At 42.4% G+C, this 17,252-nt stretch overlaps 1 protein-coding gene across 2 annotated transcripts in view; it reads right to left on the reverse strand.

Moving 5' to 3' along the window:
• Positions 1 to 203: 203 nt before the first annotated feature.
• Positions 204 to 17,252, reverse strand: part of LOC126517967 (multiple PDZ domain protein-like) — a 301,027-nt gene continuing 283,978 nt past the window's right edge. For both annotated transcript variants that reach the window (XM_055064300.2, XM_050167791.3), the window contains exons 34-35: positions 15,940 to 16,151; positions 204 to 7,436 (exon numbers count right to left, since the gene is read on the reverse strand). In XM_055064300.2, the coding sequence (XP_054920275.1) occupies positions 7,067 to 7,436; positions 15,940 to 16,151 (582 nt within the window). In that variant the 3' untranslated portion in view covers positions 204 to 7,066. The remainder of the gene's footprint in view (positions 7,437 to 15,939; positions 16,152 to 17,252) is intronic.

A 17,252-nucleotide genomic window follows, 5' to 3' on the forward strand; every position in this document is an offset into this window, starting at 1 on the left:
ACTGCACTCAAACGCAGCAACACAGCTGCGTTTGAGTGAGGCCGTGAGCCAGCACATAGAGATCCGTAGCTCCGTAGTGCTTCCGAGTGGGGTAAGAACTCGCTTGTACAGCTTTGTGCTGTCCTTGATGTATTAGTTGTCGCATTGAAATACATATCTGTGGAGGCACTTTCTGACAGAAAGCCACCAAACAAGACTACAACTGCCACACCATGACATTTTATTTTAAGTCTTCGTGAAACAATTCCATAAAACACTCGCTTCTAGCATCGAATCAACAGAGTTCTCTGGGCTCCCCAAGTCTATCTTAACTTTGGCTGGAGTAATACTTAAAATGAACACAAGCGCAGGACACCGTAAAAAGAAATTATGCAACGAACAGGGCACTGGACAGTGGTCAAGTGTTTTATTGATAACAGCAATGTATCAATTAACAGAGTGGATGCAATAACAAGATGAAGTAAACATAGATTTTCCTTCCCTTTTGTTTTTTTTTTCCTTCTTTTGTTGTTTTTTACATCTTGTTTATTTGCACGCCAATCAGAAAATAAATTTTGATTGCTTGCATCTTTTACCTTTTCTGTCACTGCACATCGCTGGTGTTAGCGAGAAGCGCTACAAGGGTCACAAAAAAGATATTATATTGATCCCGGTTAAGAAATTACACTTTGCGATTATGAATAGACTAATGTTGCTAAGTGTGCCACAAGCACGCAAAATCACAAAACCAGTGGTGAGTAAGCTTGACATTTTTGCAGAAAGAGTTTCCGTGACGAAGATTTTGTCTCCTCTGTGCAGTGTAAGTGTTCACAAATAAAAAAAAGGATTAAGCTTCCTTAAAAAGTAAGCGGACTCATAATCTGGCAACATGACATGCATAATAAAAGCCCCAAAATATGTCCCCCCCCCCCAATATATGCCATGGTCTGGGTGAGGAATTAAAACATGCAAACTTCATCCTTCATTGGTTCCGCTGACTGCTTATAAAAAAAAGAATGAAAAAAATTTTGGCATAATCATTTACTTGTAAACCTATCACTGCTTTCTAGAGTTTCTTTTAAATGCCAGCGCAACATTAATTTCTTCAACTGTATTCTGTGCTTGTGCTCATCCAAGCATTTCCCCAGCAATGAATTCAGCCCACGCTGGCAACTCTGCACAAAGCAGAGGCAGTTCGTATGCTAGTGCATAAACAAATGAGCTTGCACTGAAAAGCTGATACACATCTGCTTAACAGCCAGGACCAAACACATGATAACAGCATGCTCAACTCGATAATCTGGCAACAGGATAACGTGACAAGAAGCACATGCTCACCTCCCGCACATGATACACACACAAGATGCTATTGCAGCAGGATGTGTTCTCGCCAGCTGAGCACGAAAGAGCATAAAATGTGATGCTATCTACAATGTCGTTGGCATGTACGCTCTCAGTGCTCGAAGCACTGATACTTGATTAGTGCGGCGATGGAAACAAGTCCGAAAGTGCGGCAAAGCAAAGTGCCTTTGAAATCACCGGCCAAGAACATGCCCTCGCTGCAGTTCTCGGCCATGAAAACGTTAACAAAATGTGGTCACACTTTTTTTTTTCCAAAAACCCCACCTCCACATCTTACCAAGCACTTTTTAACACAGTTTCACTGCATACATATGTAGGCTGCCCAGTCTGCAAATGGTGCAGAATTTGATTGTGCTGTGGCACTGTAGTTTTGGAATTACACATCCATGTACCTTTGTGTGTAGCTTGTAATCACGGGATTATAGCATGTTAGATTTGCTAGGAACCAGGTGTTATCTTTAGAAAAAGTGAATAACGAGTATATGGTGTCAGAACGCAATGACTAGGGGTGTGCGAATGTTTGAAATTTTGAATAGCACTGAACACTTCTTTCAATACAGTGTATTCGACTCGGAGAATTTTGTGTATAGTTTCTCCAAGTATTCGAGTATGTAAAGAGTTGCTAAGATTATCGCACGCAGCCTGCCACGCAAAAGGACCCGTGCATATGGTGCACATTTCAAGTGCCTGTTTTTACGCCAACCAAGACCTGTGCTGGTCTTTCATGTTTTGCTGGTTTTTAAGCTTCCTAGTTGACCAGACTGCCAGCATTTTGTGTATCGAAAGAAATAAATCAGATTTACTTTTGAATATGCTCCCTTGGTGTCCTTTTCTACTGTTAGAAGCCTAAAGTATCTAGCATTCAACTGAATGTTAGAAACGCTCTTTTTCGAGTACAGTAGACTTTCGGTAACTCAAATTCGGTTAATTTGAGTTTTTGGTTAATTCAACCACAAAATGATGCTACCGGCCGATGCCTATGCATTCCTATGGGTCAAAACATTTGTTATTTCGATTCTGAAATTTGCTTTTGCTGCATAATTCAGCACGTACTTGAACGACTCCGAGGTTGACTGAACTTGAGACCCTAATGGTTGCAGCATTTGTCTTGATGGGACTGAGGAACAGTGAATGTGTCGAAGACGCAGTTTCTTGCCAAATGTGCAGATTTTCGCCCTGCTTCTACGAGATTTTGAAGACAAAACGGCAGATCGCAAGGAATGATCACCATATTTACCTTATTCTAATTCACACCTTTAAAAACAAAAAAATTGGTCTGTAAGTAGCACGCGCACTACAGTCTGATACGAAATTGAAGCAGAGTTCACAGCGTCAAGAACAGCCTACCATCAGGGCCATGTCATAGTCACTGTCATTACAAGATGGTGGCAGAACAAGTTTTGCATAAGGTTTCAGCTTTTAATTAGGGATGTGCAAATAGTAAAATCTTCTAATCAAATCGAATACGAATATCTGGAGAAAAGACGGGCATCGACTATCAAATGTTTTATCCCTTTTAAACAAAGTAAAACTTCAAAACTCCCATCTAGTCTGCTTTGCAACAGAAGGCTTATTTAGGTTATTTGGCACATCTAATGCCGCTATCAACTGAATTTCAGCTCACTTAGAAAGCTCATAATTGAGAACAAAGGAAATGCGAGCGTATCTGGCACACTACGACAATGACATTAATTAAATGAACAAAAAGCATGTCCCCAGATGCACATAGAACGTTAGCGTTCCTTAAAGGAGCAAAGCTCATTACTGTGCAGTGTAGTGCACATTATTTTAAAGGGATCCAAGAACTTATACTGACATTGCCCAAATAAAACATAGATTCGGCTAAATCTGGAGAGAAAATGGGTAGGCTGCTTAAGGCGAGACATGCATGTTTAACAACTGGAAACTATTGTGCATAAATTATTTCCTCCATGCACTCGCTCGAGAACTCGTGCGTCTGCACAACAGCAGCAGTTTTCCAGTGCCAGTCATTCGGAAGACTCACCACATTTATCAGTCTTTCCTCCTGTAGAGTTTCACCACTCTTTCTGTCCCTTAACTAGTATCTGAACGAAACAAATATTCCAAGACACCTAATAGCAAACTCTCGAATCAAATACAAATCAAATAGCAAGGACTATTCTGCTCGTATTCAAAATATTGAATGTATTCGCACACCCCTAATTTTAATTACCACAACTCATTCGAAAGGTAAGTTGTTTTGCATGAGCTAGTGGCAGCAGAGTTTTGTCACGTCTTCTCGGCACTCCAGAGAAGCGTGCATTGCAAGAACTGGCCAAGTAGTCACTTTAACCGTGGGCCACCATCCCATTGAAAATAGTAATGGAATGGTAAGAGAAATGCAGAATATAGGATGTAATGCACCATAACAAAGGTATCATGTTGTGGTCTATAGACAGCAATGAAAAGCTGTCTGATAGTGACGACAATTGACATTAGGTGCAAACAAATTTCAATTCTGTGAAGGTAAACTATGCAGTTCTCACCTTATTTCTTATTGGCAAAACAGAGGCATGCTGCATTTTTGTTATAAAATCGAGTATGCACGCACTAAATTTGGATGCGCGGTATTTTCTAGTACGAGCCCATAAAAACTGGGTGTGCATTAGAATCGGGCAAATACTGTCAAACGAATGTGGTGTGTGTCTGTACGTTTCTTGGTGCATTTTTAAAATTCGGCCCAGCAAATAATTTGATCGGTTCTATTGGTTTCTCCAAAGGTGAAATAAACAGCAGTAAACTGCACTGTTATTTGATATGAAAATTTCACCATTCGAACACCCCTAACAATGACCCTTGCAAAACAATTTACTTCCTGGCTCGCACAGAGTTCTAAAAACTTACTCAGGTGTGTCGCATGTGTAGTTTTCGGCTGTGACGGAGCGAATTTTCATAGATGTACACTGCACGAGTTGTTTGTGTGTGCCACAGTTGTCATGACGCACTTCAATAGCATATGAACCAGACACTGCCTCAAGTATGTGACACGCTCCAATGAGATGGCACCAAGTCGTCGTGTACATGCTTATAATGGCAGTATATGACCAAAGAAAAACCCTAGCACATTTTGCCAATCTAGATTGCCCTAAAGCATCCTCTCGACAGTTATTAAAAAAGAGTAAAAAATGAAACGGACACATTCATGCCATGTGTGAAGCCACATGGCATGTGAAGCCATGGTCACCACAGAAAAAGAAAACTGTAAAATCTCGGGGAGTAACTATAAGACAAGGAAAAAGGTTGTCGTTAAGTGGGGCTCTTGACATCGAACATAAACATTTAATAAGATGTAGTGATGACGGTCATAAATGCTACTACTATGCTATTTTTCTGCAGGAATCAAGTTGCACGGCCTTTGCTCTCGTTCATAAGCACCGCGAGACAGACGCCAACTCCACAACCTTTGCACACTATGCAAAATCACAGTTCCTCTCAGAAATGAAAATTCGAGGGCAAAGCAGGACAGTAATCAAATTAATTGCAAGTGCAGACGGCTTACAATTTCCAAGATCGAAACTTTGCAGCAATGAATGCTACGCACACAAGATGCGCAGTTACCTCTCAATATTTTTTTTTTTTATCGGGTCATGCCATGGCAGTCACGGGCATTCACAATCTTTTTTACACAAAAAACAGCACATTCAATGGACACTATGCCCCGACAATGCTCTCATAATAAAAATTGTAAATGCCGTGGTACAGATAATAGAAACTTGATTAAGCAGCTGGCATACACCATACAGCCTTCTATGCACAAGATTTTTCAATGACAAGTTACATAACTGCATATTTGGTTCTGTGGTTTTATACAGCAGTTCATTATAGACACCTGTAACTTTAAACGAAGCTCACTTTGCTGAGGAAAAAGAAAGCCTTTATGTCAAAAGCTTCCGTGAAGAGTCTTCTCTGGGCTTCTTGAGCAGCAGACACGATATGCAATTCGTACTTATTTGGTCCTTGACTGCTTTTAAGGAAGGAAACGACCGTGACACCAGCCGCCCCTCCCCTTCACATGTGTCCATGCCAAATGAATAACTACACCAGATTTTGGCAATTACTAATTTCTTTTCACCGACTGGCATTAACAGGACAAAGACAAGTGATGGGAGATTTTTTTTAAGGCGTTAATGAAGAACTGCAATGTTTGTTCACTATACGAACTCGGGACGCAGAATCTGGCGCCCTTTGACTGCTGCTTACCCGACTCCATTGTGTCACCAGTGTAGAGTGCACTCTCCGAGTGTCCATGTGTCTATGTGTGGAGTGTTTTGACGTGTGCAACTTGGTTTTGGTCCCATTGAGTGCAAAGCTGCAAGAGGGGTGGCCCGAAACATGGCAACCGGGAGATAACTACCACGACGCTCTGCGTAGGGCCCCAAAGCACTCGAAAAGTCACCCCCATAACCCTTCGTGCAGTACTTCTCTCGTGACGAACCATCTCAAAGGGTACAAACAACAACATGATCCGGAAAGATGAGTCGCGCCGTCTGGGCAAGTACATCCGCCTGCCAGGAAAATGCCACGAAACTGCCAACGTATTCACCGGTGGTGGAGGGATTGACCGACTCGACTTCTATGGTCCCATGTGACATCTCCGATAAAATTAGAAGAAAAAAAAAAAAGCTATGCTAGTCTGTGTTTTGGTGAAGAAGAAAGGAGTGACGCCCATGCGTGCATGCAAATGTGCCTTGCACGTCCTGACGTTCATCGCTCTTGATTACACTAGAAGCCTGCCGGAGGGACTCGTGCACCTCTTTGTTCCACCTCTGCCCAGCTGCTCAAGCAGATGCACCTGGCTAGAGCACATTTGTTCTTGGCGTGTCAATCAGTTTCTTTGAGGTTGTTCACACAAATTTGGCGCGCTAAGTTTTGTTTTGCATGCACTGGGCCTTCTGCTTGAGACTCGTCGATGAGCTTTGCATGCATTCAGACGCAGCTGCCCTTTCACTGAAGAAGCAGAGGAAGGAAATGCGAGAGCATCAAAGAAACAACAGAAGAGATGCCACGGCCTTTAACAAGAGAAAACGCTTGTTTGAACACTATCGAACAATGCAGCAAGCACTCTGCAGTTCTTGACTTCACCACGGCACCAGTTTCTAGATGATGCAATGGTACAGGTGACAATGTTCCAACTAAAATGACAGTGACAAGACACTAAAAGAAGGTGCGAGGTAACTACAGTGAGACTGGTGAAAGATTAAAAAAAAAAAATAACATGGGAAAATGACACAACTTCAATGGCACCTGCAAAGCCATGGCTTCCGCATGATCCGGGAACCTGCCCAGAAGGAAAACGAGAAATTCAAGCACTCACTTCAGTCGCATACACAAAATTAAGAGACATATTGTTTTTCCCCCGTTCATCTGGATAAAGGCACGCTTGACACAGCTGCATGGATTGTGTTTGTAGGAGTGTTAAGATCAAAACAGAGGTGGAGAAGAAAGCGAGCTGTACCCTTGAAAACGTATGCACCACAGGCGTGCCTGTTTTTGCAAAGAGAAAAGATTTCCCAAGCGCGTTGGGTGGGCAGTGGCTTCTTTCTCACTTCAGAGTTCTTTTTTTTTTTTTCTTTGCACGAGGAAAGGCTTCACAAGGCCTTGCTAGTGGATAACACTGCTGCCACAACGTGCACAAAGAAAACACTTCAACGTTGCTGCACGCACTTCACTGTGTGGCACACTGTAAAGTGTGTCTTTACCACCATCACGACAACTGATCAGTCACGGTGAACAGCGACGCTGGCGGCGTTGTTGCCGTCGGACTTTGCGCAGGGCTCGGGGCTGCTGTCTCTAGGACCGACGTGTCAAGCACAACGAGTTCGACGGTTCCACGGGCGTCACGGAGCAGTTCGACGGCTTGCTGGTGCGACAGTCCTTCCAGCGAGTGGCCGTTGACCGAGAGAATAGCGTGTCCGCGGCGCAGCCGACCGTCGCGAGCCGCGGCACCTTCTTCGAACACTGTCTTCACGTAAATAGGGAGGTCGCCATGCGGCGATCCTGCACCGCCAACAATGCTGAAGCCCAAACCTTCCGAGCCTCGCTCCAGGGCCACAGTCATGGGTCCGTTAGCAGTGCTGTGTGCAAAAAAGGAGACAACAAAACAATGCACATGAAAATGCATGCATTGCATGCGCGAGTCTACAGTTCCTATAACAGGGCTGACTTGTTATGCCTTTAGCTTTTTTGTGTGCCTGCACATTTTCAAGTAACGTGAATAAAGTTGAGCCGGCTTACAAGGATTTGACTTGAAAGAAGTGTTTGCTATTAGCAAGATTCATTACAGTTGTACTTGTTCATAGAACAACCATTCAGGGAGACTGCAAGCTGCAAGATCAACAATGTTTGACGTTCGAAAGTAATTCATGTGGCGTGCAATGGCAAAGCACGCTGGACTTTCATGTTTAATGAAGCTTTTGGTCAAACTTTGGTCCATTTCAAGCTCGGTGCTCATTCGAATTTGCAATGGCCATCAGTAGCGTGCAGCTAGCCTTACTTTCGGAACACCCAGCATGCACGGTGAGCGACCTTGAAAATTAGAATTGCCCCAGTATTGTGGCTATAGCTAGGAACCCCAGCTCACAGAACATGCTCTATTGCAGGTGTGTTCAAATAGAGAAGTTGATGACTTAAACCGACTGGAATACTTGACATGAGCCAGTTCAAATAACTTTGTTATAACAAATGGTACAAAAATCACAAAATAGTTCGATATGGCCGAAATTCCCCACTTGTACAAATATTCAATAATTTCAATATTCAACTGAATGTTCATGCTCTTCAGTATGCGCTCCGACTCAGATATTTAAAATTTTTTAGTATTCCAGATGAATGAATATAGATTTGATAAAATGTACCATCAAAACTTTCGGTGAGCAAATTACATTGCCGTTTACATGGCTCGTGGCCCAGATAAGCCAAAGAATTCATTTACAGCCGCAAACAAATTTTTTGGACCTGCTCGATTTTCAACCTACCCTGCAGCACCACCATCGAACCCTCCCTATTGCATCAATTATAACCATGACCAAAAAATTTGAATGCCACACGGTGTCTCACTAGACTTTTTGGAAATTATCAACGCGTACAATATAGAAAAGTGGCAGCAATGAAGAAGGTTGGCTGCCATACAGGTTCTCCCTTGCACTATTGCTTCCCTGGTTTTATGGCTTTCAAGAGCTGTGTGGCTGCTGTCCATAGGTATTTATTTATTTACTGTACCTTCAAGACCCGAAGGCGTTGCAGAAGGGAGCGGAACGAAATACAGAGCATGTACAGATAACAGGGTGTAGTAATAAAAAAAAAACAATTAGAAAGTGCAGATTAACAAAGGTATTCTTCAATAGTAGTTCTAAAAGCAGACGTATCGGTTATGTTAACAATTGAGGCTGGCAGATGATTGCATTCATTGGTAGTTTTAGGAAGAAACGAATAAAAAATAGGTTTGTGCGACAGTGTGGAAAGCTCAGTTTATGGCGATGGTCAGTACGAGATTATATGTATGCAGGTTCAGACAAAAGTTCACTTTTTAATTCCGGATTGTAATAATAAATTTTGTGCAGCAGTGATAAGCGCGCTAACTTCCTACGGGATGAGAGGAGAGGGAGGTTTAAAGTAGCCTTCATAGATGTTACGCTTGATGTCCGAGAATAGTTAGTAAGAATGAAATGCGCGCTACGGTTTTGTATAGATTCCATTGCATTTGTTAAGTAATCCAAGAGAGGTCCCATATAAAAGAGGCATAATCAAGCTTAGGACGTACGTATTAGTGTTTTGTATAGAAGTAGCTTTAATTTAGTGGGCGTCATAGAGAAATTGCGAAGGAGGTAACCAAGCGTACGGTTAGCATTGTTAGTGATGTGGTTTATGTGTGTTTGCCAGGAAAAATTAGATGTTACGTGGATGCCCAAGTATTTATAGGAACTGACTTCTTTGAGTACAGAGTTCTTCAAGTGGTAGTTGGATAGGTTAGACGAAGTAGTATTGCGGGAAATCCTCACTAGTTTGCACTTTTGGCAGTTAAGTCGCATTTTCCAAGTGTTGCACCAGTTAGTTACCTTGTCTAGATCAGATTGTAGTTTTAGAGCGTCAAAATTTGATGATATTACTCTGTAAATGACTCAATCATCTGCAAATAACCTTATGGAGGACGCTACACAGTTAGGCAAATAATTAATATAAATGAGAAAAAGCAAGGGTCTGAGAACAGAACCTTGCGGCACCCCGGAACTGACAGGACAAAGCGAAGAGTCAGAATTGTTAGCGGAGACAAATTGTGTTCTATTAAGAAGTGTTCAATCCATGAGATAATATTACAGTCAATGTTGAGTGTATTTAATTTTAGACAAAGCAATTGGTGAAAGACGAGATCAAATGCTTTAGAAAAGTCTAAGAAGATGGTGTCAATGTGAAATCTATTATCCAATGCGGCACAGATTTCATGTGTAAAGGAAATAAGTTGAGTATCACAGGAAAACGATTTATGGAGCCCATGCTGACGAGATGAAAAAAATGAATTTGTTTCTAGGAAGTTGATGAGATTAGAGTATACTAGAGTATGCTCTAGAATTTTGCATGGCGCCCTTGTTAGAGAAATCGACCTGTAATTTAAAGGTGAATGCATGTCGCCAGACTTAAATAATGGAACCACCTTGCCGACTTTAAAGTCCTTTGGTAATGAGCGTGACAGAATAGATAGGTAGATAGGCAGATAGAATAGATAGAATAGGTATGCCTCGACTCAGTAACCAGCCATAAATTTGGCCACCAGCACCCGGCGAGGCAGTACTGGTTATGTTTAACAGCCAATGCAGCACTGGCTGGCATGGTGTCCATAGCATCGGTGCACCCAGAATTATTTTTCTCCGAGGTGAGGGGAGGGGTACAAACTTTTAAATTGAGCTCCCGCCCCCCATCCCACCCACTGATGAGCAATTGTAAATTTTGCATAAATTCTCAAACCAAATACGGTTAAATAACAAAGAGTACTTGATTTTTAATATTCAAACATTGCATTCCCCTACTTTCCTAGCTGCCAACTTTCCGGTGCACAAACCAGCAGGACTTTTGTTTGAGTATATCAGCTTCTATCAGGTTGTTGTGAAACCGTGCTACATCGCAATTCATGCCATCAATTCTAACCAAACTGGCCGCAGTGGTGAGGCCACTGCAAGCAGGTGCAAATTCACGGGCTTCTTGCAAAACTTTTTGGATGAATGAAAACTGCTCAGTGTTAAGTGAGATCCCACTCTAGGTGAGGCTGCCATGAGTGATTGAGTGTACAAATCCATGACTGCTGTAGATTTCACTTATGCAAGAGCAAAACTTCAGCATAAAATTTTCCACTGGACTGTCATGAAAAGCGTTCCCTACAGGATATCTTTGCCATCACTCTACTTGCCTTTAATCCTTTAACTGGAAGCTTGAGCTGCGCATTCCTGCGCTGTTAGTACCAATATAGCCAAAGACAAGCTCCACTCGTCCAGGCCAAAGCTCCTGCTTTGCTGGCCAGAGCGTGTCAGCTTATATGTGTCAGGAATTTGAGTTTCAGCAATTGAACATAGTCTTTGATGATTTTGACTCCTTTCGTTATCATTTGTTCATACAGTTACACTGAAACCTTACACGTGTATGGCGCGGAAGTTTCCTTTTCAGAGCAGGTGTGTTTCATTAATATTTCGGGTGAACATAAGAACTAAACTGCATATGTAATAAATTTTTTTTCAGGTGTGGACATAATTTGCAATAAATTGCTGGAATAAAACAATTGGTAGGCTCTGATCACCTCCTTTATGAATGAGCTTCAGATTTAAAGGGTTTAACAGAAGGCTTTATCTTGGGGCTGACGATAATTTTCCAATTCAAATTACATGTGAAAAGCAGGAATGCTATCATCAGGCAACCACTGAACACATTTCAAGGTAATTTGTTGAATAGAAAGATGAACTCTACTGACGAACTACTAATGAACAAGAAATCTATTTAAAGTGCCAAATTTCTTTTATAGATGTGACCACAAATCAGTAAGTTCCGAACAAATTCAAGCATGATGTTTACAAATCCATAACTCAGCACCAAGAATGGATATCAGAATTCCGTAAACTGCATCTGCTAGAGCGCTTGATACGGACAAACTTGATATACAAGTTTACAGCTTATGTGAAACTGACGCAATGTTCATGAGGGTTTTGCAAAAGTCCTACTCACAAATTAGTGATATACTTTAGGGTGGCATAAATACATCAATTTTTTTTCTGCTTTAGATGTCTCAACAGATGAACTTTGCAGAATTGTAATATCTTTCTTATTTCCAAATTATAGAGTTGCATTTATCTCTGCGATTTACAACAATTATTGAAAGAAAGAAATGGATGGAGCAAATAAAAATAAACCTTGTAGTCTAACTTTTTCATTATAATGCAACAAAGTTAATCAAACTTGGTGCAGTAGATGTTGAGCTAAACAATTTTGCTGTTCCCCTGAATTTATATGGGAGCTCCTGGGGTAAAACTTCCTCTTAAGACAACTTCGACCAATACAATGAGTTTTAGCACATAATGTTTGATGTGCAAAAGTGACGTGAAGAAGTGAAAGACCACGTGCATTAGGTACTTACCTTGAGATTCCTATGCAGCATAAAGAAATGAGCACAAAATATCTCAGTCAGTGGTGGTTCCTAACCCACAAGCAAAGAAATTTGACAGATATTCTGGTCTGTTTCTGATGCGACAATTCAATATTCAACAGGAATGTTTAAGTTCCAGGTGTTCTGCCAGCTCTGAGCCAACTAAGAAGCCCTAGAGGAGTTCTGGATGGCTTGACACTGTCTCCATATATATTTTTTTTTCTTCTGAGGTTTCATTCAGTCTCATATGAAGGCTGGCAACTTCCCATTAAAGAAAAAAAAAGGGGGGGGGGGTTACACACTGTACTTTTTGATGCCACCATTGGAAGTGTTCTCCAATGACAAACTGTCATTGGACCATATATGAATAACTTAAGGGGACACTGATGTGCAACACTGAATTAGTTAAGACTGGTAAAGTATTCTTTCAAAACTCGTGGAAAAAGGTCTAATAATTTTTTAAATATGACGGCCAAATTTCCCTTTCTTTCAATTTTGCATTGAAATCCAAGCGCCTGTACATGAGCATGACATGAATGCCAAAAATATTTTCCTGAACTATTTTGGGCCTTCTTTAGGTACAAGAAACTACTATCAATACATGCTAATTTGATGTTAAAGAGCCCCTCACCAGGTCACATAGCAAATTTCGGTTATATGCTGCAAGTTGTTACATGCCCTATAGGGAGCGTTCTGCCACAAGAATGTTTCAAATTGGCTCATTGATAGTCAAGACAGAAATATTTCAGTGCCACGAACCCATGATTTCAGGAAGCGAGCTCCAATGCCAAGCGAGACATTTTCTCGGCTCGCCCCATCTAGCACTCCGCAAGTGAAATACCTCCCTTGCATTCTCCTATAATGGAGCTCGAAGATCGCGTAACGCATGTGTCGCGGGCATTCATTTTCTTTTTTTTGTTTCTCGCCTTTTTGCTGTGCGGCACACTTCTGCTACCGGTGTCGAGCATGAGCTGTTGTGTTCGTTTCATTTCGCGCAACGCACAATTTTGCGCGCTGTGCACGAGAACACCTGACTAGTGGTACAATTAAGTCAGTGCTACACTAATGCTGAGGCAGACGCAAGCGGACCACAGAGCATGATTGCACACTCACTGGAACACGGTAGAAAATGACGTAGTTTCGTAGTCTGCGCGCACGACTGCACAACGTGATAACAAGCAGACGAAACGGAAGTACATCTCTCTTGCTACTGTATGAAGCAAAACAAAACACCCAGACATTCGGGTTGTGTGTTTTATTGTTTATCTAAACTTTAATTTGTCTATTGAAGCAACGGATCACACAAACAATAGACGTTGCCTAGAATAATTCTCGAAGTCATGAGTCACCACGAGCGATGTCACACCAATGCCATGTACGTAGGCGCACTTGTACGATATGCGCTGACTCTCTGGCTTGTAGCGCAGCGCCCTCGAGGAGAAGGGCAAACGGCGTTCGGTTTGAAATTTCAGCTCTTTGCACGCTGCGTGGCGATGTAATACTTAACAGACACACACACTGTCCACACAATGCGTTAGTACGCATTGTATGGACAACACTTATCAGCTCAAAATGGCCAGACCTGGTGAGGAGCCCTTTAAGTATGACGCGAAAAGGTGTTCCCTTTGTCAATTAACAATAAGGGCTAACTGCAAGTCACAAAACAGATTTCAGACTGCATTGTTGGCTATACTACAGCATCTTTGTTTGTAATTTAATATCACGGGGGTAATGGTCACTATTTGGCGCTTTGGATATGTTACAGAAGCCCCGCTACATGAACCAGGAACTGATCTCGCCAAGCATGCAGCCTTTGTAAAATGAGAACCTCCCCCATGTCCAGATGTAGACATAAACTTACATGAATCAGATTGAACAGCTGTTTATACGTGAAATTACCAGTCCTTCTTTTTTTGTCAAGATATTTCAGTTGATTTTGATGTAGTGACAAATCATACGCCTTATTAAGTGTTCTTTAAACCTGTGAAAGGATAACATGATGCGGCCATTGCTGGTCGAGTGTAGGAGAGTGTCAATAGCAATGTTTGAGTTCTAATCAAATATGAATTGAATAGCGTCAGAAGCTAAATGAATCAAATCCAATATCGCATAGTTTATGAATAATGAGCAGCCATTTTTTCACAACTGATGTAAAACATATTCACATCCTACAGTATATATAACATTAGAAAGTTTGTATCATTACACTGCATGTGATAGAGCGTTGTTTTTAAAAGCATAAATGGAGCATTAGGAACAAATAAGCAGCTTTTTTTTTTTACACACACAGCTCTTCATACAGTGCAAATGATCGCTGTACACAACGGGTCAAGCAGGGCTCCCTGAATGACGTAGCTTGCTCCACTACCTGGGTTCTCATGTTTTGTGCCTATGATACACTCACCAGGAAGAAAATCATCAATATTTATGTTAGATTGCTCGCAGTTGATGCTGTAATATAGGCGAAAACTATTGAAAAGTATTCACACTTATGAACAGTGGCTAATCAATTTGAAGACTGAATCGAAAAAGACATCATATGGTTCATTACACTAAAGTTTCAAATTTTTGCACACCCCTTTTCAGATGTACAAGATATTAGGGACAGGGACTTAGTTACGTGCAGACAAGTGCCTTTGGTCCTTCGTCTCCATGGTTTCGTCGTTTCTCTTTGTCATATTTTTGCCCATATTCTTCCCAAGTGGCATACATACTTCGTACAAATGTGTACACACAATGCAACAGGAAAAGTCGTGGGGGCACCAGGACTGGAACTGTACCAGTGCTTAGTTGACCTGCTTTCCTCTGTCAGTCAACTGCAGAAACAACCGAAGTGAGGGCGATGCCTAATGCTTTTCAGAGCTGCCTGTTGCACATGGGGAGAGACAACCTGCTGGACCATGGCGTTGCGGGGGCTGCACTTTGCTGTCCTTGCATTTCTAGCTAGACTTGCACAAGCTGAAGTTACTTGTTCCGCTAAAGAAAGTAGGCTTTGTCCACGCAAACTCATCATCTGAGGAGACACCAGATTGCTAGCCAAATTCAGCATGCTTCCCATGGATGATGCGCATTCAGGGTTGTTGCTAGCCCTTGTTCTACCTCAAATGTTTGTGGAGTATTTGAGTGCACTCAGTGTGAGCAGAGTAGCCCTGGCTTGCTGTCATCTGCGCGCTGCCACCTGCCGCCCCAAGACACAGTCAAGTCACCTCAGGCAACGGAGATGCTTGTGGCCATCTCGACCCAGCCGTTGACTACGTCTGGCTAGCTAACTCTCGGCAGCTGTCAATGCAGCCAATATTAACAAGTTACTGCTGTTTTGACGAGAAGGCGTGCTGGTGCGAGTGACACTTGCTCGTATTGACTACTACATCAAATCTGAAGTTTGATGCTCATTTACTTGCATTACGGAGCCCTAGGCTGGGCAGAGGCAGACATTTGCTCGGTAAGCTTGTATGGTGAGCCAATCTTGCTAAGTTCCTCAGTGTGCCTTATTAACTAACTAGTATCCCTCTTACGTCAGCCAGCTGCCTTTTAATACAAAAGAAGCGATAAATGTTCTTTTTTGTGTGTTCACACTACTGTATGCTGTGCTGCTTGTTCCCAAGAGCACGTGAGACACCAGAAATTTACCGGCGGAATATCAGGACATAACAAAACAAGACGCACAGGACAAGCACTGAAGGGTACACACGGGATACATGCAGGATCTGCACATTTACTGGATGTATCCTACACAGTCCTGTCAGATTTTCACACTGGTATAATGTGTATCAGTGTACTTGCAACAAACCAGTTCAGTTTTCTAATTTAGTTGCTGTACGCTCTACTCGCTGTTGTTTTTGTCGACGATACCGTTGGTCAAGCTGGCGCTTCAACATCAGTTTCTGCTGACACATGCAAGAACATTCACGATCAGAGTTGTCAGTGAGAAGAAGAATTAAGGGTGAAGTACTCACGAGTCGGAGCGTGAGACGGGCACCTGGGTGGCGCGCTGTGAGGGTGCCCGGCGCAGGCGCCCCACACGCAGACAGATGCGCCCCATGGTGGTCTTGAGCAGGGCGGCCGCTTCCTCCTGGCTGGCAGCCGCCAGGCTGTGGCCGTTCACCTCCAGGATTTGGTCGCCCTGGCAAAGGCGGCCGTCCAGCTGTGCTACTCCACCACGAACCACCTGCCAGGGCACCATGGACACATCACTGTCAGCTCCACCGATCCTAACAAGCCATCGCCATCATTACCAGGCCACATAAAAAGACACACAAGGCAGGCATTGAATTAACATAGCATGTTATGCAGTCGACTTCCGTTAATTCAACCTCGGTTGGTTAGCCTTATCGCCTAAGTCGGACCCACTGAAACTTCCCGACAAGAAACCATACATTGCTCTGGAAAGAAAACTCGTTCAGTTCGGACTTGAAAGTATGCTGTTTCGATTAATTTGATCCCCACAAACCCACACAGGTGCCCTCTGGGGCAAACAGCAGTTACTGTAAGCGTGCAAAACACACAGAATTCAGCAGAGGATGCTACTTCATCCCTAGGTGTGGAAGCTGCTTTATGTAAATTAATTTTTATCTTTTCATGGCCGACGCTCCTTCCTCCCATGAACCAATCAGTTTCCTTTTTTGTCATGTTACGCTAAGCAATTGAGAACCATACCAAGGGAGCATTTGCCAGTATGCGTGTCATTTTGTGCTTTCACATTGCCAAAATTAAACCAGTGTTCTTCTTTTACAATAACAGAGGAAAAAAGGAAAAGACTGAGACTGGAGGTGTGTCAACTCCGAAAAAACACAACAATGAAAGGGCTAAATAACACCTCTAGAAATCAAGCCAGCTACAGGGCTGCTGAATACTATATCACACTGGTAAAAAGCAAAGATGAACAAAATTACCTCTCTAAGAAAGTGAGGAAGAAAATAAGGAAAACGGCACTGCAGTCAGATATACACATGAACAGGGAAGGACCATCATAATGCCACATGTGGTTTGTCTTTCTACTCGCTATTGCATTCTGAGGGCAACCAATGTTGTGTGTTTCCATTCTTGTGCAAGAAGCACTTGCGACATTACAAAATTTTGATTGAATAATGTAATCGCTTCCAAAAAGACAGGCCTGTCTTATTGCATGCATGTAGTTGCTTTAAGACTGATTGTAATGACCGCTGGTTTGGTAAGAAAGAAAAAAAGTTAAAATTTGTTCAGTTCGCTGTCCTGTCAGCATCCATCACATTCACTTGATTAGACGAGACAGGGGGTCGAACCTAGAGCA

The sequence above is a fragment of the Dermacentor andersoni genome, chromosome 11 (genome assembly GCF_023375885.2).
Source record: "Dermacentor andersoni chromosome 11, qqDerAnde1_hic_scaffold, whole genome shotgun sequence".
In the NCBI taxonomy this organism is placed as follows: Eukaryota; Metazoa; Arthropoda; class Arachnida; order Ixodida; family Ixodidae; genus Dermacentor; species Dermacentor andersoni.